Here is a 26,184-nt window from a genome sequence, read left to right as displayed (position 1 = left end):
GACTGTTTGTTCCATCGAGCTTATAAGTCTATGGTTTGTTCCAAGAATCATCGTCAAAATGGTTTCGTACATGGTATTTTTAAAACAAGAGTACCAACCAATATTTATTTATAGCGACGCCAATATGACCGGCTGCGTCGCCTAACATTAATTTCTCAAAGGAATTCCCGGTAGCAAAAGACTAACCAGTGAACTTGTTTATAAACAGATAAGATAGAGATTTCATATCTTCTTCGACTTTCAATCTGCGCAATAGTTGAAATGCGCAGAATTGTTATCGTGCTGACAAATCTTTTATCGTGTCTACGCATTTAAATAACAAATTACTTACAAACACTTTACTTAAAATATAAGATAGCCATTTGTTTTTATTTTCGTATAGAAATGTTTTTCCGTGGAAACCGTTAATCCTTCTGAGGGTTTTCTAAAATGGCGTCCACGAGGTGGCAGCACCGAGTCGTCAGGTCGTCAGGTCCAGGTAACTGTCAAAGTGCTTATCTTTACTATGAATAGTGAACGATTTTAGTGTTTTTTTTTTATTTTATAATTAAAGCACTGCATTATTGTTTTACTACTGCGGTTGAGTAAATAAAAAAAACTAAATCATATTGTGTTAACAAATTTTTCAACAAGCTTTTCCTTAGTACCAGTGACTTTTGCACCCTCTCTCTTAGCTCAATTTTTAGTTCGGAAACCTTATTCTGACCGTAGTCCATAATAAAATCAATAACACTTCCAATATAACAGAATTTCAATAAACAATAAGTTCGGCACCTACAATTCCATACTATTTGACAGCTGTTTGGACCAGACGCATACGTGGCGCCACCCGGTGGCAGAAAAAAGGGAAAAAACCCTCATTGTCTCATTGTATTACCAGAGGTATTAGGATATTTTAACATAATCCGATTACTTTAACGGAGTGCCCACTATTTAATGAGCTCAATTATTATTTTTCGTGGAATCAAGTATTATTTTTGCTCAGCTTCTGTTCCTACATTCCTATTAAATATTTCCTAGACCCGGGTTTCTGGGAATCTACGTTTTATCCGTATAAACAAAGTATTTTACTGAGAACACAAATGGAACCACTTTTCTAAAATGGTAGATGATATAAAGTAAAACAATTTGTAGTAACATAATTTAAAGTTTATTTAACTAAATAATACATCAAACAGTTTTCCTTGACCACGCCATTGAGGCTGCCGATAAGCTTTCTGTGAATTGTGTGACCTCGATGCGATTGCCATTCCAACGTGGGGACTAATAACATTTTATGTTGTTGCATGGGACATTATCATTTTCTGAAACAAATAAGGTATACTGTATTTTACTATTCTAACGACATGTACTTACTAGTTAACAAAATTTTAATTCTAAACTTGTAATCATTGTAAAACTCTTAGGAACTAATTATAAACATACTTCTTGGTACTACTCATTAGTGCGAAGGGTTTGAAAATAAATTACAGAACCGTAATGTAAAGGGATCATTTAAGCGATTTTAAATGATTAGTTAGGTAATTGATGTTGTTGAGTTGTAGTAATTAGCAAATTACGTGCAATTTAGGCGAGATAGGTAGTTGTAAAAAGATGCAAGCGGCATTCAGGGTTTTAAATCTGATAAAATGCTACGTTAGGCATCAATGCCATGTATGTATAAATAAAATAAATTCCTATAAATATGACTTATTATCAGTCGGTTTCTTTTGTTTTCGTAGACGGAGTGACCTTTACGTCACTAAAGTGACCCAACAATGACGACATTGCCTTATAAAGGCCAGTGTTCTTGACGTCTACGCAAGGTTCATTGATATTACGGTATGGTAGATCTATCTATATAATGAAATATAGCAAATCTTAAAACTGTAACTGTCTTTTCAATAGTCTGGAATTAAACGAGGAATAAATATTAATACAAACCATGGTAATTTAATATTTATATTCTACAGAAATATGCCTGTTGATAAAGTTCGTCAGCTCATTAATGAAATTTCATTGATATATGTAGGTACTTATCACGACAATGATGAAAAACAATAATGAAATGTTGGTTTGATTGCGTTACTTGCTATTGTGAATAATGGTTTGTGATAAATTAAACTGAAATGCATAAACAAATAACTGTTACGCATTCTGCGGTTTCGTGAATAAGGTTGGCAAGTAATCAATGTTATGAAAGTGCTGGTGCAATACGGAACGATAGCTAGTTAAGCAAAACATTGTGTCATACGTAGCGCACGTATACACGTTTTGTAATATCATAACATCACGCTTGCAACCGCTGAAGAGTTAAGATAGGATATCAGAATCATTACCGTGAACTTTACCTATGTTTGTAGGCTTTTTAAGGGTTAACAAATAATAAAAGTAACAATGTTTTCCAAAATGCAAGAAGACATGCAATAATTAGTTACCATGAAATTATTCAGGAGCATTCAAATGTTTCCCATTAGTTAGACGATGGATGCAGACAAGCTAGCGTAAATAAATTGTGTGTGAAAGGCGATCATTCATTAAAATTATTAGTCCACAAACAATTATAAAGCATTAGATTGATCAAACGAATCAGTTTTTTTTTTGTGAAAGTAGAATTTACATTTGTCCCTTTGGCGTGATTAATTTTCAAATATCTGTTTTCATTCTAAGCGAGTCGATGCACCGCATTGTCAGCGGCAGCATGGATCTTATCTTATCACATATGTCTCTTATCATAAATAAATAATGTAAAAAGCGGGTTAACGAACTCGCATATACTATACTATACTGTGATGGGAATGAGAATTAATGAAAATACACATTTTACCATATATTATGAGTTAAATTGACAAGGTACCTTCAAAGGTTGTAACGCGTTAGTGATCTGCAGGCCGACGCTTCGCGCCAACACTACAGGCATCAGGTCCACTGTATAAATGCGGTGCAACATCTCTATCATGAGCTGGGTAGGTACGTTATGCCTCTGGCGTACACTCTCGTATTTTCCCATCCAGTCTGGGTGAGCTAAAATAAAATGTCACAATCAATATTAAAGTATCTAAAAATGTTTAGTTTGGATTAAAAAACTCTGTGGTAATAACATACATATAATAACATAATATTGATGATAGATAACTGAGAATAATAATGATCAATAATCTAGCATTTTCAGAGGTCACGGAGGTGTTTGTAAGTATACTTTAGTCGGGCCACTTTCAAGTTGTGGGTTTTCCTGTTACTATAGGTAAGTTAGCAATAGGGACCCATATTTGAAAATAGTTTATATTGCGGTCCAAAAAGATACTACACTTATTGAAATATTTCTACTTCAGTCTTTCTGAATGAAACTTACTTATTTCTAGTCCGCTGTACATAGCTTCCGATAGTAAATGTGTGAGATCTTTGACATCACCAAAACCAAGATTGACACCTTGTCCAGCCAAAGGGTGAACGCGGTGAGCTGCATCGCTGAAAAATGACATAATTATTAGTTTAATTCTTAAATGCATTACTTTTACAGTAGGTTTCTTGTTATATGTGCGTCTAGCGCAGTGGTGCCATCTACGACGCGAAGGTAGAATATAATAGTTCTAGCTTCTGCTTATCATGTACAGTTCTAAAGTAGCAAGATAGATGTCGCTACGATTACAAAGTCGGAATTCCACAAGAGACAAATTATTTTTCGGATTATAAAGAAATAAAAAGACCTTTCACATCATAGTTAAGAACTATGATTGCAGCTAAATATAATAAAATCAGCGACAGTCTTTAACTGCCTGGCATATACCTAGCGGACAGGGTTTATTTGGCACGACCACAGTCACAATTTGTTTAATTTCTAATTCTTGTTTATTGTTTTAAGTACTATGTTAACCACATTACCCAATCAGCGCGACTCCAGGTCCAATATACCGCGTGCTATGCCCGAACCCTAGCGGGAAAGCCGCCCTAGAGTTAGGAACCACATTGCAGATGGAAGGCGGCAGTTGGCGCGCAGTTCCGTCGGGCAGACCCACTCGCTTTAGCCAGGAACTCGTCCAAGACGTCACGGTTTCGATCCCAGTGTTGCGGGGGTATTGTTTCCACTGGAATGTGAGATACGTTGCTTAGTATGTTTTTGAAGGTAATTCGTGGTTCGCAAAAGTTAAATCTATAACTTTTCCTAACTATGTTAGGTCGGCTTAATGTCGGCTTCCAATTTAACAGGATGCAGCTGAGTATCAGAGTTTTACAAGGAAGGACTGCCTATCTGACCTCAACCCAGTACCCGGGCAACCCAGTACCCCTTGGTAAGACTGGTCAGACTTAATATCTCCCGACTACCGGTAATGACTGCCAATGACAGCTGAGACCTTCAGTTTAGCGTGCCTTGTCTATACCATAAGAATACCTACTTATTAATGACGACTTGATGTTTATATGGTAGGTATTTGGTACCTTAAAAATAATATGATGATACAGTCAATTTCCCATGACTGAGCGTGGGAAAGGAGTTCTTTATTCAACTTTATTGCGATTCTGTTTGCGGTTTGGAAAACCAGAAATGGAAATGTTATTTATGTTTTAGTTCGGCCATTCAGAGAATGCGTTCCTGACACGTCGCGATTGAACTGACGACGTAATAACATTCATTGATTATTGATATAATAATGTTGTTTTAATGCTCCTCAATTGTTAAAACGGTAAACAACCAGCAAAAATATTTTTATCGTAACTGCAACGCCATTGCAAAGTTACGTCGTCAGTTCAATCGCGACGTGTCAGGAACGCATTCTCTGAATGGCCGAACATAGTAGTTAATAATATGTAAAACACCTAAAACAAATTCATTCATGTTTTCCCTCGAATGTTTAAGCGGGGATTTACTAACACACCTACATCAAGTCAGGTACCTACCTGTGCAGTATAAACTATATTGATTGCTATGCTATATCATTAATGGCATAGTACCTAGTCATTATACCTAGGTAATCTAATTACAGAATACAAATATATTTTACCAGAGCATCATTCAATGCGTCCACAAACTGGTCTTCAGGTAATTTCAGTAGCTCCTTAGCGTCGTCCTGCCAAGTGGACCATACCAACGAGCTTCGTTTGGAGTCTAGAGGAAGAATTGCAACCGGACCCGTGGGCAACCAGCGTTGCCAGGCTGTTGTGTTCTCGCACTCCTGGAATTAATAATGGGGTATTTTAATTCTTGTAAGTACATTGTTTAAAAGGTATATATTTTTCTAATTTAATAAATGCGTTGTGGTAAACCGCTGAATTTCAATGTAATATGGTAAGAGGGTTTGAAGCTGTGGCAGGTAGAAGGTAATACTATTAGGTAAGTATTAAGTAAGGTACAGTAGTACAGTAGTTCCCTAAGATAGTATTTCAACCGCGGGGAAAATCCAGACAGATTGGTTTTTAAGTGCTATTAGGTCACAAAAATAATTTGCAACCACAAATTAGTTATCTAACACTATCTCTGAACCAATGACCTAAAGTTTTACTTTAAAAATAAACAGGTACCTAATTATTTTGTTATAAATGTTGATATTGCCTAAAGTGGAAACCACATAATTCTACGGTTTTACGTATCCAAAGTTTGTGACATATTGACGGGTTTACCCTGATTACATCAGGCGTAAATCCATGTTTGGCCTTAGAGATCACAAATACATAATTGCCTAGGTATGTGCGTGTGTTGTGTAAAGAATAGCAATTATATCTACGGTAACTTGTATATCGTTATTTATAGTAAGCGTACTTGTTACTGGACAGCCTTGGTTGTAGGCATGTATTTATTTATATAGCTTGATAGTTTATCTTATAAAAATTAACACGTGCAAGCTCTAGCCTTCCAAAATTAAACCATTCCCGAAAAAAAGTACCACGAGCTGCTGCAAAATTGTGTAGTTAGCGAAATAGTTTTCTTTTCATAATGTTTTAGGGAGTTTATACTAGCGCCACGTGTGAGCTTTTGTTGAACTATTTTTACATACCTATTATCGGCCATTTGATTACAGACGCACCAAGACTTTTAGACTATGCTAGCAAATTGTGTCAGGGTGCAAGTACCGTTGATGTCTACGCTGTCTAGACACAATCGTTCAAATGTCAGTACTTGCTGAGAGCATCCAGACAGAAAATGTAGTAAATATTTAGTTTGCCATGTGATCTGAGTCTTGTCAGTCAGCTGCAATAGATTAGAAGCTGATCGAGTTTTAAAACAGTAGCTATGTTTAGGTATATCTTCTACATTTTTGGAGGAATAATATAATTTGAGGACTAGACCTTTTCGGTCCCACGCAATAGGTACTGTCATTTGGTGATGGTATCTGATTCTTGATACTTACTTCAGATAAATTCAACGTAGCAACGACGCCCATTTGCTCGTAGCTCCATGACAGATATTGCACTCCCATTGCCTTCCGGACTGCTGAATTGGCCCCATCAGCACCAATCTGTAATAGATGAAGTAATATTTGATTAAAACATTACAGGCGTTTCTATATTTTTTCCTGTATACAAGGACTATTTTCAACCAACTATCAGACAAAAAGTAAAGAGTACCTACGAAGTACGGTACAACATGACGCGACAATACAATATCAATATTGCGTCTTTGGTCCTTTCCCCCCAAGCAAGGCTGTTGAACCTATTTAACACATTCCAATGGTAGTAAATCGGTCAGAACCGTAATAAATATTTTGGTTCTGGCCATTACTGCTTCTATTTTAACCCTTAGGTTTATTTTAAATGTAACTGTTAATTGTCACTCAACGGAAGGTCCGTTAACGGCCTAAGTTTATATTTATTTTAATTCTTCAATGATAGACATAATGGGATACTATAAGATGAACACGAAAATTATCTGGTAACCTGTCACTTTGTCGAATTCATCAAAACTTTAACTCGGCAACCAATGTACCGATGCAGATGACTTGCATTGAAAATAGGAAGGGACAGACTTTATACAAAGATTCGAAGATCCACTTATGTGCAGAAAGTGGATAACAAGAATAGCTTTGCTTTTGTTAAAATATCATAGTAAACAGATGTTGGGACTGCGGTATGATCATTAGTTGTGTTGGTTTATTTGTGTATGGCGTGTAAGCTCGGCTGCACCGGTATAACAGTGCTGTGCGCCGATCTGAGTACCTGTACGGTACTTGCGCGATATGATTCGCGATCTCGCGGAAAGTGGTGGTCAGTGATAATAGTAAAAGTGCAGTGCAGTTTACAAGTTCAAAAAACATAAAAAATACTCATGTTATGCTATTACTATTTTTTTCAAACAATTTCATTTGAAGGAATAATCCTTTCAAATGTATTAGTAGGTACTTCAATCAATATACGCTAGGCACTCCAGGGTGCCTTAGGCAGGGTACCTCAACAACATAGAAAAGCTGTTGTCATTTAACATTTGTAAAGTTTCATAACAATATATTCTTTGTTAATCATTTAAGAAAATACTAGCTCAGAGTCAAGTACATAGGTACATTTACTGATACCAAGTTCCTACCTACGATTTTTACTGCAGCTATATCTACAGAAATTCACGTACTATGTGTTAAATTAGTAGGTAAGTCACATAAACAGCAACTGATTCAAGTCTTCCTAGGGTTTGCAATGTGTGAGCAGCTAAGATTCAGATTAGAAGTACTTTTCCTTTAATTTAATTTGTACCTCCAATAAATAATTTATTTCAGTTTCCTAACAGTGAGGAAATTAAGTAGTTAGGTACTTGAAAAAAAAAACAATCCGGATAGATCTTGTTCTAGTCTCAAGTCCGGTTTCGGTATCATAAAATAGGTACCTACACCTACATTATTTTTCCTGTTCGTTAATTTATAACTGCCAGAGAAGAATAATAACTATGCACATGCAATATATTTTCCTATGAGTTACACAATATTTAATAAATGTATGTACGTTAATCTAATATTCTATTGAAGCTTCTAGGAGTGACTCTTCATTCTATTTCAGTTTTATTTGCATGTGCCTGAAAGAATGAACTGCAACAAAGAAAATTTTGCATGAATGATCATACTTCAAGCGTTTGTGCTAACTTTAATTCTGGCTAGAGCTAAAGTTAGCCGAAAAGTTATAACTTTTCCTGAATTTTTGCACGGTCTATTTTGCACACCTATTCAATTCAGCTATCAGAATGTTGTAAACAAATTCGGTTAGATATTTATCATGTTTATTTATTTTTCGGTCACTACCAAAGTGTGTGTTTACTGTTTTCAAGGTTGGTTAGACATCTCCAACAATGATGAATTACGATTTTTATAACAGCGTTTTGTCTTTGTATTGAAACATTGTTTGTTCTATTCTAAAAGAAACATTCTAAAAATTGTACAATTTAGACAGAGGATTATGTAGGTGGTGTCAATCTAAAAGCAGATGTGTTGTTTCTTTGCAATCACCGAGGTGTTCATCCAAGTCATTGAACTGAGGATGCTTTGTATTTTGTACATGCACCAAAACCTGACCACTTTATAAACAAACATTTCCATAAGAAAGTCACGACTTCGGAGAATACGTTTTCCGTCGAGTAAATCAAATATGTAGTTATTTATCTTTATAAATGTCAAGTTTGAAGCAGACTTTTTTTTTGAAAATATTCAGTATAAACGTGTTGCTCCCAACAATATCCGGTCTTACACAGAAACCGGGACGTGGTGAAAAATCAATTAGGTCAGCGTGATCGATTTAGAATTAAATACGTATTGCGTATTAAGAAATAATGTCGAAGTGGTCCTCACGTGGAGTGCTCACCGGTAGATAGGACTGTGCCACCATGCTGCGCGAAACTATACAAGACAACGCCAAAACGGTAAGTCAAACTTTGTTACCTTAAACCTCCATGGATGTGCAATGTTTGAATTCAGAATTCATGAATGAGTTCTTTTCTTACGTTTTAAATAACGAAAAAACATAGTACCTAATAACCGCATTTTCGGCCGTTGCGTTGATCCAATTCTATGTCTGACTGAAAGGGTTAGGGGGAAACTCGCCTCTGGGCCGCGGCCCAGATTACACGGTATAATAACAGTCGGGAAAACTGGTCCGAATGTGCGGGCCAGATTACTATGTGAAAAAAGTGACGGAGGTAAGTCGACCCATTGGGACTTAATTTCATAAAATCCGATAGTTGTGAAATTTTTCACAGCTCAAAATCGTCAGGAGACAAAAAGACTTAGATCTTTTTCATAATTTTCATCATAAATATAATACTTTGTCTAGATACTGGACTCCTAGTAGCTAATATAGACTTCGTTAAATAATGAAGTTCCTATAGATATTTGATACATAGTTATTATTTTTACTTTTTTTAATATCTAGATTAGTGGAGATAGTGGGATATTTACATATGTAGAATATGTGTGTATAAGTAGGATATAATATTTATTTTTATTTACTTACAGCATGTTAAAAAACCCCATTAAAGTTTTTGTTGCATATTTAGTTCCTATACCTATATACAAGCTGTTGATTTGCATCCGTGCCATATTCAAGGAGGTAATTATGCTAATGATTCTCGACCCAAATCAATAAAAAAATTGGTACGTAATTTTTTTTCTTTAATTTTTTTTCGGAATTCCGTAAATGTCATCTAGCCTTATTTAAACTTGGCGCGTTTGTTACTGGCGTTAAAACCGTGCTGCACCCTCACACAAACGCAAACACAAAGCATACGCAACGATCACTCATAAATTTCATTCATAAAATTGGATTACTTCGGAAATACCATGACATTACAATGACAAAAAAAGCAGTGCATATTAGTTATTTCCCATCTACTGTAATTCCAATCGATTATTTACGTATTGTATGTCCTCCTCCTGAACTATGGCACAAATGCAAATCAACACCTTGTATTTAATAATCGCAAAATCGTCAGGAGCTAAAAAAATAAAGATCTTTTTCATAATTTTATCGAAAACTAGCTTTTGCCCGCGGCTTCGCTCCCGTCAACTGACTTCTCTACTTTACCCTATTTTGTTTCATAAGAACCTTCTCCTGACAATAACAAACACAACAAAAAAATAATTAGTCAAATTGGTCCAGGCGTTGTTGAGTTATGCGCTTACCAACACATTTTGCGATTCATTTTTATATTATTTTGTATTGATGTCAATATATCCAATGTCAACATAAATGAGTGTTACAAAAATACTCTTGTTGCCAAAAGGGGATTTGTTTTTTCTTGTAACACTCGAACAAAATTTTGATAAAAAGAAACAATGTTTCTATATTTACGTTTTACGTATAAATTGAGATTATTAATTAAGTATCTATAGGAACTTCATTATTTAACGAAGTCTATATTAGCTACTAGGAGTCCAGTATCTAGACAAAGTTTTATATTCATGATGAAAATTATGAAAAAGATCTAAGTCTTTTTGCCTCCTGACGATTTTGAGCTGTGAAAAATTTCACAACTATCGGATTTTATGAAGTTAAGTCCCAATGGGTGGACTTACCTCCGTCACTTTTTTCACATAGTAATCTGGCCCGCACATTCGGACCAGTTTTCCCGACTGTTATTATACCGTGTAATCTGGGCCGCGGCCCAGAGGCGAGTTTCCCCCTAACCCGACTGAAATCTCAGCAGAGCTTTTAAATGGAATGAAAGAACTAATGTTTAGTGGTACATGCGATGATGTGGCTTTCACAGATTTGAGGTAAAGACAAAAATAGCCAATCACTCTATATTTCATTATATTAACCATTCCCAGCTCCAGGAAACCTGAATCAAGCTGGCTGATTGCCGGGTTTCCGATATAATAAATAAACTGTTATACATTTATGAAATTAATAAACCAGTCCATAAGTAGACATTTAGTAGCGTACTTGTGAGAAATACTTTGTTTAGTTTATCAGGATATAACTGTAATGTGTAATTTTTGGGAACATGCTAGTAATTGTCTCTTTGATGGCAATAGGTAGACCGGTAGACCGGTAGACGATGTGTCGAGCTGTTTTCAGGTGAAGGTCCGCTAGCTACAAGCAAGTAGTAGGAAAAATACGTGTTTATCTAACAAAGGAGATCGCCACGTATCTACGGTATGAAGATCTTGTAAAATGTAAAGAAACAATTTACCCGAACCCCATCAGTCGGACGTATGTCTAAACAGAGATTAAAATAGATTGTAAACCTTGATGTTAACTATTACAAATATATAACTTTGGTATTTTTGTGGTACACGTGAGATATTTAGCCCCGTAAGAAATTAGTAAACGGCTTCTATCTTATATGGGCACCACGTCACGTTAACGGCCTGCTTTATCATTTTTTATCCTTTTACAAGAAAGCGTCTGAAGGAACATCCACCATTTTAATTAATCCTTTCCCCTAGGAGCTCTTTATAATGGTCAGAGCTTTTCCTATTATTGAAAAATCCATATATTTTAACACAAGTGATTTTAACAAAGTGCAACAATTCCGAAATCAAGTATGCCAGACTCATGCGGTTATGACGTTCTAATATTGGATGTTTGATTTCATTGTTTGCATGTTCCACTCGCATAGCAGGTGGTTTCGGTCACTTTATGATACGATGAATTTAGCAAAGCTTACATAAAGTATTATAGTTGCGTAGGAACGCATGATGCTAATTGAGCAAAACCTTCAGATTGATATTTACAGAGCTGGGATATAAATTATGTGCACTAAATTAAATAACAACTAATTTCGAAGAAAATGTAAACTTATTTCATATTTAATTCAAAGAAGAAACATATTACATGTCAAAAACAACTGGAAACTGAAGCAGTCTTAATTTTGTGTTGAAAGATGTTGTAACGATGTTACATATCATTTTTTATAGAAATCAAAGGGACATTGGTTCAGTGGATATTAAAGAATCCGGACAGCATTTTAGTAGTTCTTAAAATAATTGCGTAGGCCGGTTGTCGCGACACGCGACAATCATTGGTGACGTTATCAAAACCATGAAAACACTTGCTCGATAGAAGTTCAAAACGTTTGAAATGAAATATAAATAAGTGCGTCAAAATGAATAGACATGTTTCCAGAAATGATCGATTTGTATGCATTATCTGGAAAGGCGAATAGGAGGATGATGGAATGTTTTGGCAATAAATCCGATTATTTCTTGTGTTGTGGTTCCATCCATCGGCGGGGATGACAAGAACGGGAGTTGAGTAGCTTTCAGTTTTCAGTAAAGCGCGGGCGAGCGCTATGATACGCTCACCCGGACACCGGCCGCGGAGAGCGAATACTCGTAGCGAACATGAAAGAAAGAGGAAAAAGGTTCATAACGATATGTTTATTAAACGTTTTATATAATTGTTTGATTAAGAATAAAGCGCGTACATAGATTACTAAGACCGAAATAATTTATAAGAACATCTACTTGTAAGTCATAAATAATTTAACATAATATTTGTGCTACACAATGCGGTTATATCCTATAACGAATGGTTTCATGGTCGGTTAAGCGTATAGAGATCAAAGGAGTGTGGTGGTGTGAACTGCAGAGTAACGTTTGGTGTTTACAAGGAGTATTGTGTAGGTGTTACGCGAGGGCAGCGCGAGATGGTGCGGCGGCATGAGCCAGGTGCCCGAGGACACGGATGACGATGTGGAAGCGGCCTACATCTCCAGTGACGAATCCGCACATGGGGTCGACCTCGCGGAGCGCCTTCGCGTCAAACCCTCACCGGATATTTGGGAACTAGGTATGTGTTTATTGTTGACATGAATAGTTTCAGACAGAACAGTCACCAGTATTGGTCACTACCAGGGCCCCGATTCTCCTAATTTTACTTAAGCAACATTCGATTGACGTTCGACTCGATTCGACTGAGATCCGATCCCGACTCGATTACGATTGAAGCGTATGTGGCATTCCGCTATTTTTTCTTTGAAATAAACATTTTTATCCTTTTCTGTCATTCAATAATGAATCATTTTGTCTGCAAATGATTTACGATTGCAAAATGATTGTACAGCAAACTACCGTATAGACCAAAATTACCAAAATAGCAGACCAATCGTACGCCAATCAAATGTCAATCGAATACGATTGGTCTTTTATTAGTAGCAGAATGCCCGATATGGTTAAAACTGCTATTGCGATTAGATTTCTATTCGATTTTGACATTATTAACTTAGGAGAATCGGGCCCCAGGTACATATGGTGATAATTTTAATTATTTTAACAGCTGTCAAGTAGCACTGTCTGCTATGTCTGTTAAACAAACTACGTATTACATTATGTCAACAACTTGATTTCATTCAACAATTTGGCACGCCCCGGACAAATTGTCATATTTTTATAATACATTTTACAGATGAAATTGATTACAATTTACGACATCTCCCACTTGCCGAAGAAATATCTACAACCATTGAATCTGGACACTATGATGAGACTATAGAAATCGCATCGAACACAGAAAATGGGCTGTTAACAGCTGCATTGTGGGCATGTTGGCTCGGGCGGAGTTCATTGCTTTCCAGATTGTTAAAGCTGGGACTCGACCCGAATCGAACTGATGAAGCTGGAAGGTAACGCTAAATAATAAGTAAATAAAATATTTTATAGTTGTGTAGCTAATAAATACTCAACGCTTTCAGAACATGTCTGCATTTAAGCTGTTTAGTAGGCAGTGATGAGTGTTCCAAACTGTTACTGGAGCACGGTGCAAACCCGAACATGTGGGACACATCGACAGACAAAAAAGCCACACCACTGCATTGCGCTGCGAGCGCGAAGAGCTTGGCGTGCGTCAAGGTAAACAGAATATTTTTAAAGATAAAAGATGACCCATAAAAGTCTAAGTGCTGTAATATTTAATTTATTTCGACAGGTGTTAATTGCTTACGGGGCCGACGTTAATGCTGGTCTCAGCGAGCGGTCTCCCCTACATTATGCGGTACTGAGCGACGCGCCTATAGTCGTCAAGGAGTTATTAGCAGCAGGCGCGTGTCCTGACACACCGCAGGTGCATCCTGTTTTTGATTGTATACGGCGAATTAAACAGATTATAACTCATCATTCAATATAAACACAGTATCGGAAACGATCCAAAATAATATTACTAAGCCCCAAATCTGTTTATATAGGTATTCACTGAGACACCCTTGCATGTGGCGGCGTCTCTTGGTTCGGCATCATGCACTAAGTTATTATTGGACGCGGGAGCTGACGTTAGAGCAGCATTGGGAGCTGGTAGGGCTACGGCCTTACACCTGGCAGCTGAAGACGGTCACGCAGAGTGCGCAAGACTACTTCTCGAACATGGAGCACGTATTGATTTGCCGAACTTAAGAGGACAGACTCCGTTACATCTAGGTAAAACCCCAAAACATGATTTAATTATTACTTATTGAGTTAGCCATGCTTAGGTTTTACGTGAATTACTTAATTATATTTGATGTAATGTTACAGCCGCATTAGCACAATCACTAGAAGTTGTCGAGTTGCTAGTGATCAAGCGTGCAGACGTTCGGGCTCGAGATGGAGACGGACGAACCCCCCTGCACGGAGCCATCGTCAGAGGAGCTCGTGCTTGCGATGTAGCACGGACGCTCCTGTCTGCAGGAGCCGACCCTAATGCACCTGATAATTTCGGATACACTCCTCTACATATTGCCGCCTTAAATGAGTTCTCCGCCTGCGTATTGTTATTGTTAGGTAATGTATTATGGAAATAGATGAATTTTACAAACAATTAATTACAATGTTTCCAAACTCAACGTTTAAAGTTCAGCAATCTTGTTCCAGTGATTCACACGTGTTGTACCGTAGCACCGCATAAATTCACGTGGTTTACATTACGGCAATATCTCAAAAGTCAAATGCCTGTTATTCTAACCATTGGGAAGAAGTATTTTCTGAACACTTATGAAACTGTTTCCAGACTATGGCGGTGACGTGACTTTGCGTACGAACGGCGGTGTATCTGCGCTGTCGTTTATTGTGAGGCGAGTGCCGGACGTGATACCGCGGTATTTGTGCAAGCTAGACGATGCGGTGCATGTCAGTGAACATGAGTTGGGCGACGTTGATTGCGAGCTCGTCATAGACTTCAGGCCTTTAGTGCCTTGTCTTAGTAGAGGCGAAGCTGAGCTGTTATTAGCTTTTATTGAGGTACCTACCTACCAACTGAATTGTCTATTCGTTTTCGATAAAAGTGCACCATCAAATATAAACAAAAGACTTCAATAATTACAGGTGGGCCGAAAAGACGTCCTTAAGCATCCAGTTGCAGAAACGTTTCTCTTCTTAAAATGGCGAAGAATACGAAAGTTTTTCGTCATGAGCTTTATCTATCACGCACTGTTTATTACTTTATACAGTCTTTATATTCTTCGTACGTATAACCTTAACTCAATCGATATTACAAGTACATATTTCATTAATGTTATTTAGAAAATTTATTATTTCAGAAATATTTTTATGTGAATCAAGAAGTTGTGATGTGCCAACATATCTTCGACCAGTCCAGTACCTAATACTCTTACTGAACACCTGTTTCTTGTCTAAGGAGATATTTCAATCATGCCTGGATTGGTCTGCATACATTAGGCAATGGGAAAATTGGTTGCAATGGTTGATTATTTTAGGAGTATTTTTGTGTACGGTAAGATTACTGCGCAATAAATCATTCATCATTGCAACGCTGAAGCCCGTTAATGCATTAATGTATTTTATTTTTCCAGATACCTAGGTGGGATAATGGTGAGATAAGACATAATACATCAAATTGGCAGCACGATATCGCAGCTATTACTATATTCTTTTGTTGGCTGGAGTTGATGATGATCATCGGCCGGTTTCCAACGTTCGGTTTATATGTGCAAATGTTCACGACGGGTAAGGACTTTATTTTTTGTAATATTTTTCTCTAACATGATAATGAATCAGCAAATACTCTGAACTTATTTTTTCAGTAACGGTGAACTTCGCAACATTTCTGCTGGCATACAGCTGTTTGCTGATAGCCTTTGGACTGGCGTTCAGCGTGCTATTCAGTAACTATGCCGCGTTCCAGCTCCCCGCATCTCTAGTGAAGACTGTCATGATGATGTCAGGAGAACTGGAGTATGAGGACATATTCTACAGCAATAGTACCACGCAGTCTCATTACCCAGCTACTGCGCATGGAATGTTCCTGATATTCGTTGTGCTCGTCACAGTTATACTGACCAACCTTCTCGTTGGATTGGCTGTTAGTGATATTCAGGTTTGTAACATGCAGTGAAAGATAGGTACCTTTGATAACATTAAGCCACGCATTCATGGCCGTTTAATTCAGGTTCGCTATAAAATGCACCAGCGGGCGCATTATCTAAGATAACCCATAAACTATCTACCTCCACAGTTTCATATGCGCAAGTTAGGAAATACATATCTGTATTATTTCTTTTCTATTAATATTCATCGATAGATGTTATAATTTCCAGGCGTTACAAGAGAGCGCAGGCCTCGACAGGCTGGTTCGTCAGACGCAGCTGGTGGCACACTTGGAAAGCATGCTGTTCAGCTCACTCCTGACGTGCGCGCCCAAGCAACTGCTCGGCGTGCTGCGCTGGGGGGCTCTGCTGACCGCCTCTCATACGCGCACGCTCACGATACGACCGAACGACCCCAGGGAGAACAGGGTAAGTAAAACTTTGTCACAAGAGAATAGACCTACGAACCCTCAACTTAATCCATAAAAATTTCAACGCTACTTCCCAGCCCCGGATCTAGGGGGGGGCAAACCGGGGCCTGTCCCCGGGCGGCAAATTTAGGGGGCGGCAAAACTCACACTTCACAGACCAATGGATAACTAATTTTGACCACGGAAAAATTAACGGTTAAATAAAAATAGCACAAGTACAGCCATTTCATGGCCATATCAACTTGACCGATACCCTGAGCGCCGAGTGAGACATGCTGCATGACTGCACGAACATTTATTATTCACGAGGCGAAGTTTTAGCAAACTAAAAAATTATTTGCGATCATCTATGAGCCAGGAATATCGCATATTTATTTTTATTTTAAATCCTACATTACAGATTACTGTAATAGTTACCTACAGCGCCATATTAACCTATGGTGCAAGGTGTGCGAATAACCCGGGCGCCTCGGTCTCAGGGGCGCCCCGGGACGCCCCACCACCAGGAATTTTGGATGAAATTACACCCGTTTGATAAGGAAGTTCCACATTGTATCACGATACTGACAAGCGAAGTTCCTAAAAAAGTCGCCTTCGCTTTGTTTTTTGATTGATCATTTTGATTATTTTTTACTTTTAACATCCTCCAACTAAGTAAAAAAATTCTCGCTCGCTACGCTCGCGGTTAAATGACAGTGTATGTCCTGTTTTTCTGATTGTTTATTATTTTTATTGACTCGGTCGTCGGTCATTGATTCGGTCTCTAATCACGTTTTCTTTTTATTTGTACGTAATTCCCAGTTTAATTTGTGAGTCTTGTCAGTGTACTTGATCAGGTAATTTTGTGTCATAGGCTCAAAAAATTTCGCGCTCGCTTCGCTCGCGAAATATTATACATACATTGCCTTGATAACTTCGTAAGTCAAGTCCACGTCTTACCTTTTATAAGTCAAATGTAGAAAGGATGTTTTTTATTGAGTCCTCAAAACCACAAAAAGTTTGCGATTCCGACTGCTTGTTACTTTACAGCGCTTTTGAAAAATTATTAACTTTTTGTGTCCCAAAATTGAAAAATTTGCGCGCTCGCTTCGCTCGCGCTACTTTTCACAATTGCATTGATCTGTCTCGACTTTCATAACTTAAACCTGGCCAATAGTTTGAGCCTACAATGAATTGGACACATTTTTTAAGTCCTTTACCTACCAAAAAAGTGCACTTCATTCGAACGTTCTTATTTATATTCCTTGTAAGTACTTCAATACATAGTTGGCGCTCGGGTGATGATTGCACCCAAGCGCTACATGAGCTAGAGACGGCCCTGCCTGCCTACATATTGATAGCTAATATTATATAGATGATAAAGGTGAAAATAAACATAAGTAGGTAGGCGGGGCGGCATTTTTCAGTTTTTGCCCCGCCTAATAAAAATTGAAGATCCGGGGCTGCTACTTCCTACTGTCTCCTTTGATTTTTCATGGTACTCAAATTAACTTCATAAACACTCCAACCTTTTTGTTGACAAATATTTTTTTAACAGTAATCGATACTTTGTTGTCTGATTTCAGATCCCGAAAGATTTAATAGCATCTGTCTATAAAATGGTGGCCAGTCGGAAAAGTACACGGAAAAGCATAAAACACAACAACAACTACGTGTTTAGAATAAGAAAATGTAAGGGAGAAGAGGAGGCACCAAAGCAAGACCTAGTCAAGAGGAAAAGTAACTTGTTTGACAGATATTCATCAGAAAGTCAGCAAGTCGAGAGAAGAAAGCGGACCACATCTGCATCAAATGCGGACAGAATCAGACCACAGTCACTCAATATCAATGCCATACAAGAAATATGCATGGTGGATATAAAAACACAGTTATTAGAATTAACAAAGAGGGTAAACAAGTTAATAGATACAACAGAAACGAGGCTAAATCAGATTGAAAATAAAATCAGTCAGCCACCTTAAATAGATATGGATAAGCTAATTCTTATCTTACATAGTATGCAGTCTGGTGTTGGAGGCTATATTATAATGTTATACACATATCTTTAAGTACTGCTGTTTGAATTTACAGGTGTTGTTATGCCTATCTTTTTAAGAATTACAAACTCGATTATTTTCAGTATATATTGTTTTAAATTCTTCTTACCTTAATGACTGAATTTAAAGAACCGATCATCATTAACAACTTACCAACATATTTGTGAATAGATGTACTTACCAAAAGCTTACAGGTGTAAGTATCTCCGTTGGCCATCTGAACAGAGCTCTTTGGCTTCAGATCCTCTTGTTTGGGCAGCTGGTAGCCGGCAATTTTAGCATCATACACTATCTGAATATTGTCCTTCTTAGCGGTAGATAGTTCTTTGTTGATGGCGTGCAGCATGACGTCATTCTCCACTATGTAGGCCACATCATCATCTAACAACTCCTCGCTGTTGAAGGCTATCATAACATCTGAACATGCATCCCACACCTATAAGTGTAAAAATGATATTTAAGATTATGTACAGTTATTTCTTCTATCATGTAAGTAGTGATATTTAAAAATATATGTAAGGGTCTTTTATATGTAGACTAGCCGTTTTCCCGCGGTTTCACCCGCGTCCCGTGGTAACTACTGCCCGTACCAGGATAAAATATAGCCTATGTTACTCGTGGATAATGTAGCTTTGTGAAAGAATTTAAAAAAACGGTCCAGTAGTTTTTGAGCCTATTCATTACAACCAAACAAACAAAGTTTTCCTCTTTATAACATTAGTATAGATGAAACTGCAGTAGTTGCAGTGCAGCACATAAAGTTGATAGTGCAAGTTATTCATCATTTTCTTGGAACAAAGAGCAGTAATAAGGATTAAGTGAAAAGTAGGTGAAACCGCTGGCAGTAGCTAGTTTGCTATAGTGAGTTCATTAAATTCAAAGTACCTTGTTTGTTTGGAAACCATGGGAAACAACTTTTTATTTTTGTTGCAAGAGACAATATTGATAGGGCTGTTTGCTTTTTTATACTTACTTGCATATGTCTAACAGGCTGTAACCTCATAGCCTCAACGTGTCTCCACACGTCTAAGGAGCTCATTAAAGCCTTGGTGTTCTGGTTGAGGGCCACAACTCGGTTGCTGTACTCCGGTTTCAGCTGGAAGCTTTTGTTAGGACTGCCTTCCAACAACAGCACTTTTAAGTGTGATAGCAACGAATCCTTGGCTGGAAGGTAAAGGGGCACTTCATTATTCATGACTTAAGGAGGTAGTATTTAGCAGAAGTAAAATAGCTTAATGTCTTCATCCTCCGAGCCTTTTTCCCAATTATGTTGGGGTCGGCTTCCAGTTTAACCGGATGTAGCTGAGTACAAGTGCTTTACAAGGAGCGACTGCCCTATCTGACCCCCTCAACCCAGTTATTTGAGCAACCCAGTAAAATAGCTTAATGTATTGTAGTGAATAATCAGTGCCTACTAACATATCAGCTGGAAAGACATGAGTTCAATGAACTTTTTATAGGTAAACACCACAACATTGGGCTAAAAGATTCTAATAAGACACATAATAATAAACCCCAGACTTGGCAGAGGCACGTTTTTAATTGGTGTGAAATAGAACCTGTTTATATAACTTACCTAAAGTCGTGGTGGCCTAGTAGGCATAGAACCACCTCTCATGTATGAGGGCGCGGGTTCGATTCCAGGTCAGGCAAGTACCAATGCAACTTTTCTAAGTATGTATGTACTTTCTGAGTATATCTTAGACACCAATGACTGTGTTTCGGATGGCACGTTAAACTGTAGGTCCCGGCTGTCATTGAACATCCTTGGCAGTCGTTACGGGTAGTCAGAAGCCAGTAAATCTGACACCAGTCTAACCAAGGGGTATCGGGTTGCCCGGGTAACTGGGTTGAGGAGGTCAGATAGGCAGTCGCTTCTTGTAAAGCACTGGTACTCAGCTGAATCCGGTCAGGCTGGAAGCCAACCCCTACATAGATGGGAAAAGGCTCGGTGGATGATGGATGATGATATGTAACTTACCTAGAGCACACGCAAGGCTGCAGCCGACCATTCCTCCACCAGCGATGATCACATCGTAGTCCCCCTTAAAATTTGTGGTCGGTTTCGAGAGAGAAGTGACATCTTCGGCAGTGCTCAAACAACGAACACTTGTAGTTCTTATACTGCATTTTGTATGCCGGACTAAAAGCCGCTTTACGTTGTTACTGAACATCTCGGCAGCGGTAAATTTAAGATAGTTAAAATTGATGGAAGGCTTATATCTGCCACTTTAACAAATGCTTCTAAGTGCTAACCATTCAGCGACCTACTTGCGCATTATTTTTGTTAATTACCGAAATATAAAACAGGTACAGAACAAAAATTACCAATTTTCTTAGGTTAGAGAGAAATATTGAGAGAATTTATTTTTGTTTGTCTTGTCATGTCAAAGTTAAATTAAATGTCAAGAACAGTGCTGCCAACTAGTTTTTCGTTTCCCCGCGTTCATGTTGTCAATTCATTGAAATACCCCAAATTTTCCAGAATTTCCGAATAGAATTTTTTGTAACATAACATTTAATTATACAATTGCGGATTGCTTTCAGATTGGTAGATCAGCACGTTACATGTTAGTGTTGGCCATCGCTGAAAATCAGCGCCGCGACTCTGTTTCGGATAGGGTCGCTGCATATGCTGAGCGAGGGCCATTTCGCGTGATTGTGACGCATATTTTCCTTTCACCATATTCTTCTGTTTTTCTATTTTATTCTTGTTTTGTTTTTGTTTTTTGTGTGATTTTATATGTATATTAGTTTTTGTTTGTGCGTCACGAACGCGAATAAATGTTTTGATTTGATTTATATACCCACCTGGCATCTGTATTTATTTTTCGAGTGAAGCAAGCGGGAATTTTTATGTTAACGTGGATTGGAAAAGATTTTTTTTATACATTTCTTCTCATATTTTTCTTCAATCATTTCCATTCGTGAAAAATTCCACGATTTTGCCATTCACCGCGGTCTTACCGCTCCAAATTTCAGTTTCCCGCAAATCGGGGATTTTCTTCAAAGTTGGCAGCGCTGTCAAAAACAAGTAACGTGCATTCCAATTTACGCCAAATTTTTCATACACACATAAACTTCATTGTTTCTTTGATTATTAGTTATTAAAACGATCCTTATCGAAAAATTTATTTAGTTGTAATATAAATTAAAATATAATTATTTAACAAAGTTTTGCTTACTATACATACAAGCACTAATTTATTGAAACGATTCCCATAGCGACTACGGTGACAACAAATACTGCAATAATATTTAGAGCATTAGAAAAATGTTAACTATACATTACATAACAATGAAAGAAAACTTTTAACCGGAATGACACATCACAGTAGTGTATTTAATAACTCTTGTCTAAGAGTTCCCGTGGATCCAGTTAGTAAAATGCCGAAGTCGGCTTATGAGCGGAAGGAGAAACCTACTAAACAACAGTGTTCTATTGATTCTTCTTCAACGTGTTCTGTCGCAGCTGCAGACTTAGATGCAGACAAACTGAAGGATTTTTATCGTAGCATTCCGGACTATAATGATATCAACCATTTACCCCCCGAAGAGTTTTATTCAACGTTAAAATCTTTGAGGGACAAAAAGAAAGTTATGCTGGGTCTAGCTATTGAATTTATTGATGATTCCAATGGAAATAGTGACAAAGTTTTGGATAATTCATTAGATAAAGATGAGGAAAGTAGGAAATTGCAGACAACTACGACAAAGATAAGTAAGCCTAGACCAAATCGTGTAGCAAGGCGAAAATTTTCTACAGGATCAAAAGATTCAAATAACATGAAAATTAATCGTGAAATATCTACTTCAGTAGCTCCTTCGAAACCTTTATCAAATAATAATTCACAAACCTGTTTAAAACGATCCATAAGGAAAAATGGGACATGTGAGAAAACTATCCATGATGATTTGAAAATAGCACCGATGAAAAGCAATTTAGAAAAGACTAGAAATGAAAGGCCGAAAAGGAATCATTCAGCATGTTCCATATCATGGAACGACGCCAAGTTTGAAAATAAGAATGAAGTAGATCAGAAGTTTGATGATTTTTTTGATGGGAAGAAGTATGATAGTCCTATTAGCAAAGTAGATTTTGACGACGGAGATGAGTTCAAAACCCAAAGCATGCCTTCAAGCCCTTTAAGATCGAAACGTTCGGGATCTCCCATTCGACGCGGACGCAGGAAAAGTATTACAATCCCTAAACCATTTAAAATGACCGAGAGGTAAGCTTTGATAAATATGGTAGCCTGTAGGTAAGTATGTGCAACATTTTTTTTGGTAACGCGTGGTATCAGTTTATACTTAACTCTACAATTTTGAAGGTTATTTTTGTTAATGTTAAACAAAACAAACGACAGTTGACCTGCTACAATGTAGGTCCTACTTACATGTATTACGATTAAAATTATGCGTTCCACCTAGAAAATCCAAAAAAACTTAAGTGAAGTTTTTTAATTGTCTTTATCAGGGTCATTCTAATTATTTTTGCAGAGACGAAGAAGAGCGCATTGTCAACGAACTTCGGTGTCTTCGCAAATCATTTTCCGACGATATGCTTGATCAGAAGCGTGAACGAAAGAAGTTCAGAGCAAAGCCAGTCCCGATAGAGTCCCGTATCCCGCTTTACGACAAAATCTTAGAGGACCAAGCTATGAGGTTGCCATACGACATGAAAACTACCTGTATGCTTCTTATTAGACTTTACTTTTTCTTAAATACTTTCATTAATACACATTTCTTTTATCTTCTTGTTACCAGCAATAACTATTTAGCTATATTCACATCATGATATTTTTTTGTTTCGTTACTTCCATTAACATTGATGTAAATCGGCTAAATCATTTTAGACTTTTGCTGCGCATTTATCATTTATTTATAGCTAAGCGGTAACAATGCCCTTCGGTTCCTACTTAAGGGTAATGTATGTTATCACATTGTTTTATTACATAGGTAGTTAGGTATTATTTTTTGTAAAAAGCAGCATGACGCAGCCACACCTCTATCGATTATGTACCAAATATCAAGAACACATTTTAGCTAATTCACGTTTTTTTTCTTTGGCTATTTCCGAAAGTTTTTTCTTATAATATGTATTTACTTACCTTATTATGTAGGTACAGGTACATTCATACTTTATACGTACCTATAGCTACTCAGGCTTGATGGCTGATTGATGATTTTCTCATCACAGCCTGTTTTTGCGATGTTGGGTCACCATAAGTCATGCTTATTAGATTTAAAATTGGAATGTTCACAGACGAGCCATAACAAAGATAAATAGTGAGGCAGAATTAAGAGCTCAAATGAGACCTTTTAGTTTCACAAAAAGGGAAGAAAAGGGGCTTGGTGGAATGTGCGAACGAGCTACTCATGTTTTACCTAAGAGTAAAAAGAAGAAAAGGTTTAGAGCTCGACCTGTGCCTAAAAACTTGTTTTCCAATTATTTTTACGACAAAATGAGAGAGGATGACTTTTTCAGGTAACTGACTGATGTAATAAACTTTCTTTGACCCCTATTCTATCTATTCTGTTTCCCCTACAATTATATATATTCTATTTCTAGGTCCTAAGATGAATATGATTTTAGGTTTCCGCGGTGTATTCGTCATCAACGTGAGTGTTTTGGATTTTCACTGAACTATTTTTATTTTGCTAACATTTAATGCTTTTTCAGATCAATGAATAAGCGCATTAGAGCTGATGAAATGTTGCGTGCTGCAAATTACCCGGGCACTATGGCGGCTCGGGACCGGAGTCGTCTCTCCACACCCGCGGCTCATAGTGACCTGCCAATAGATCCTTCTCCTGGCATACCTTCAATATCATCCTCTGATAGACAAAGATGCAGTAGCCCTACTAAAGATAGAAAGAAACGTGAGAAATGTCACAAAGATGATTTTATCACTACAAGCCCACAGCCTTTTAGATTCAACACGGCTGACAGGGCAGCTAAGAAAGTAGGTTTTCCTGTTATAATTATTCATATTCAAACTAATTATAATAAATAGTTTGGTTTTTCGTATGCTAAATATGTATGTAAGTAGGTACCGTAATCTTTAATCATCCCAATGTTTCAGTTAAGGAAAATGTGCAATAGGTATACCTGCGTGCTCACTCAAATAAACAGATTTATCGAACTTATTTAACATATTTTAGATGCACGATGTTGCTATGAAGATTTATTCCGAGAACAAAAGTACCGAGAGCGGTGGGAGTGCTGCTGGCAATGGTCCCAGTGCTCGTGCATACTCGGCCCTCGATCTGCGAGCTTCGGCATCAGGCAGGTCAAACCTGGCCGCGCTGCTGAGAGCAGAGGCCGTCAGGAGAAGGTTCGAGATGGAAGCCGCGTCACGCTTGGCAGAGCAACGTCGACGCAACGAGATGAGGCTGAGAGATCGTCAGCTCCGATCCAAACCTGCTTGGCATCTTGTAAAAAACAAGTTAGTTTGCAATATCAATAAAATGTAAGAGCAAGCGGAATGCCATTTTATCCCAATTGAAATTCAAATCCCGTTTTATCGCAAAATTCTTTTTGATATTTATTGTTGTTGTACACGGCAACACGGAGACTGTTAAGGGCATTGATCCCTTAAGTTTTTTGAGTAGGTAGGTGTGAATTAGCGAATTCCAAATAGGTAGGTAAGGAGGTACAGTCACAGGTTGGGTTTACCGATGATTGATCGCGTTTCATTTCGTCATGCCAAATAATTGGCCAAAATGATGTATCTAAATGCTTCCTAGAAAAGCGGACAGACCCACGAAAATATAAAGTCCCTAATTATTACGGATCCTGGGGTTGACCATGACGTAGCTGCTAAAATGTATGAACCCAATTTAACTAAATCATCATGTCTTTGCATTATGAGTTTTATTAATGAAAGCACCTGTTTAAACATAGACTCAGGTATGTACATAAGTGCTTTCATAAATAAACACACAAAATACTTAATTTGGGTATGTTTGTTGATACCGGTAACATTCATTAATTCATTAATTTCAGTCATGAAGAGGACATCGCAATGAGGCTTCAAACTCGGCGCGATGAAGAGAGGATGAGACGAGAGGAGTTCCTTCACGAGATGGAGTTGATGTACGGAAGAGTTCAGCAGCAGCCGATGCTTTTCGAGAGATATTACGCACCACGTTCCTTATCAGCTCCACTAGACACTCTACAACTCTCACCAAGGAAATCCACGAAGAAGCGTAGTTCGAGGAACAAATCCTACCATTACAACAGCCCAAGTCGATCCCGCAAAGTATCGATTAACGACACAGCCGAGACGTACACAGGAGATGTTGCGGAGTTCCTCAATAGAATCGATATTGATGACAAATACTCGGACTCGGAAATCGTAACCGATAGACCATAGATAGGGGAAAATTGAAATTGAATTTTTAAATTTAATTTCACTTGTGCACTGTAGATCTTGTTGAGTTTGATTCATTAAAATGTTCAATTAATTCACATTACAAATTAAGTGTTTATTCAATATTTTTTCAAAAATAAATTACCAATTACATGAAA

General features: G+C 37.6%; 3 protein-coding genes and 1 long non-coding RNA gene across 13 annotated transcripts; 3 read left to right on the top strand and 1 right to left on the bottom strand.

Moving 5' to 3' along the window:
* The first annotated feature begins 215 nt into the window (after positions 1–215).
* On the top strand, positions 216–1,916 carry LOC124640073. The gene is made up of 2 exons (XR_006985521.1): positions 216–478; positions 1,722–1,916. It is a non-coding gene; the product is annotated as an uncharacterized LOC124640073 (long non-coding RNA).
* Positions 1,132–21,053, bottom strand: LOC124640072 (ubiquinone biosynthesis monooxygenase COQ6, mitochondrial). Its single transcript, XM_047177687.1, has 9 exons — positions 20,632–21,053; positions 19,624–19,814; positions 18,832–19,086; positions 6,324–6,431; positions 4,980–5,150; positions 3,862–4,064; positions 3,332–3,447; positions 2,837–3,003; positions 1,132–1,304 (listed from the first exon to the last, which is right to left on the bottom strand). The coding sequence occupies exons 1-9, from the start codon at positions 20,822–20,824 to the stop codon at positions 1,275–1,277; spliced, it is 1,434 nt and encodes a 477-aa protein (XP_047033643.1). The 5' UTR covers positions 20,825–21,053; the 3' UTR covers positions 1,132–1,274.
* Positions 7,063–18,694, top strand: LOC124640071 (transient receptor potential channel pyrexia). Of its 10 annotated transcripts, none has more exons than XM_047177684.1 (15): positions 7,063–7,176; positions 8,642–8,809; positions 12,516–12,681; positions 13,297–13,513; positions 13,583–13,739; positions 13,816–13,950; positions 14,072–14,300; positions 14,397–14,642; positions 14,869–15,098; positions 15,183–15,321; positions 15,398–15,591; positions 15,671–15,824; positions 15,902–16,194; positions 16,415–16,612; positions 18,180–18,694. In XM_047177684.1, the coding sequence occupies exons 2-15, from the start codon at positions 8,774–8,776 to the stop codon at positions 18,573–18,575; spliced, it is 2,790 nt and encodes a 929-aa protein (XP_047033640.1). In that variant the 5' UTR covers positions 7,063–7,176; positions 8,642–8,773; the 3' UTR covers positions 18,576–18,694. The 10 variants fall into 10 exon arrangements, with proteins under 10 accessions (XP_047033640.1, XP_047033638.1, XP_047033636.1 ...); XM_047177682.1 differs by having other exon boundaries at positions 7,166–7,303; XM_047177680.1 differs by lacking the exon at positions 7,063–7,176 and adding an exon at positions 7,186–7,307.
* Positions 21,054–21,384: 331 nt separating the features above from the next.
* On the top strand, positions 21,385–26,184 carry LOC124640423 (protein FAM161B). The gene is made up of 6 exons (XM_047178192.1): positions 21,385–22,882; positions 23,151–23,315; positions 23,917–24,138; positions 24,334–24,616; positions 24,816–25,099; positions 25,660–26,184. Exons 1-6 carry the CDS (start codon positions 21,972–21,974, stop codon positions 26,027–26,029), a joined length of 2,235 nt encoding a protein of 744 aa, XP_047034148.1. The 5' UTR covers positions 21,385–21,971; the 3' UTR covers positions 26,030–26,184.

This window comes from Helicoverpa zea, chromosome 20 (assembly GCF_022581195.2).
Source record: "Helicoverpa zea isolate HzStark_Cry1AcR chromosome 20, ilHelZeax1.1, whole genome shotgun sequence".
Lineage (NCBI taxonomy): Eukaryota > Metazoa > Arthropoda > Insecta > Lepidoptera > Noctuidae > Helicoverpa > Helicoverpa zea.
Note: the sequence above shows the minus strand (reverse complement) of the source record. Positions and strands in the feature narration are given on the sequence as shown.

What these genes read in the sequence shown, in the direction of transcription:
- LOC124640071 (XM_047177676.1), top strand. Translation starts at nt 12,182, where the DNA reads ATGATACGCTCACCCGGACACCGGCCGCGGAGAGCGAATACTCGTAGC. An exon ending in AGAGCTTGGCGTGCGTCAAG is followed by an intron (nt 13,740 to 13,815) that starts GTAAACAGAATA and finishes TTATTTCGACAG; the next exon opens with GTGTTAATTGCTTACGGGGC. An exon ending in TGTGCAAATGTTCACGACGG is followed by an intron (nt 15,825 to 15,901) that starts GTAAGGACTTTA and finishes TTATTTTTTCAG; the next exon opens with TAACGGTGAACTTCGCAACA.
- LOC124640072 (XM_047177687.1), bottom strand. Translation starts at nt 20,824, where the DNA reads ATGTTCAGTAACAACGTAAAGCGGCTTTTAGTCCGGCATACAAAATGC. An exon ending in CTACGTTGAATTTATCTGAA is followed by an intron (nt 5,151 to 6,323) that starts GTAAGTATCAAG and finishes TATTAATTCCAG; the next exon opens with GAGTGCGAGAACACAACAGC. An exon ending in GTACAGCGGACTAGAAATAA is followed by an intron (nt 3,004 to 3,331) that starts GTAAGTTTCATT and finishes ATTTTATTTTAG; the next exon opens with CTCACCCAGACTGGATGGGA.
- LOC124640423 (XM_047178192.1), top strand. Translation starts at nt 21,972, where the DNA reads ATGACACATCACAGTAGTGTATTTAATAACTCTTGTCTAAGAGTTCCC. An exon ending in CCATTTAAAATGACCGAGAG is followed by an intron (nt 22,883 to 23,150) that starts GTAAGCTTTGAT and finishes TTATTTTTGCAG; the next exon opens with AGACGAAGAAGAGCGCATTG. An exon ending in TGGCATCTTGTAAAAAACAA is followed by an intron (nt 25,100 to 25,659) that starts GTTAGTTTGCAA and finishes CATTAATTTCAG; the next exon opens with TCATGAAGAGGACATCGCAA.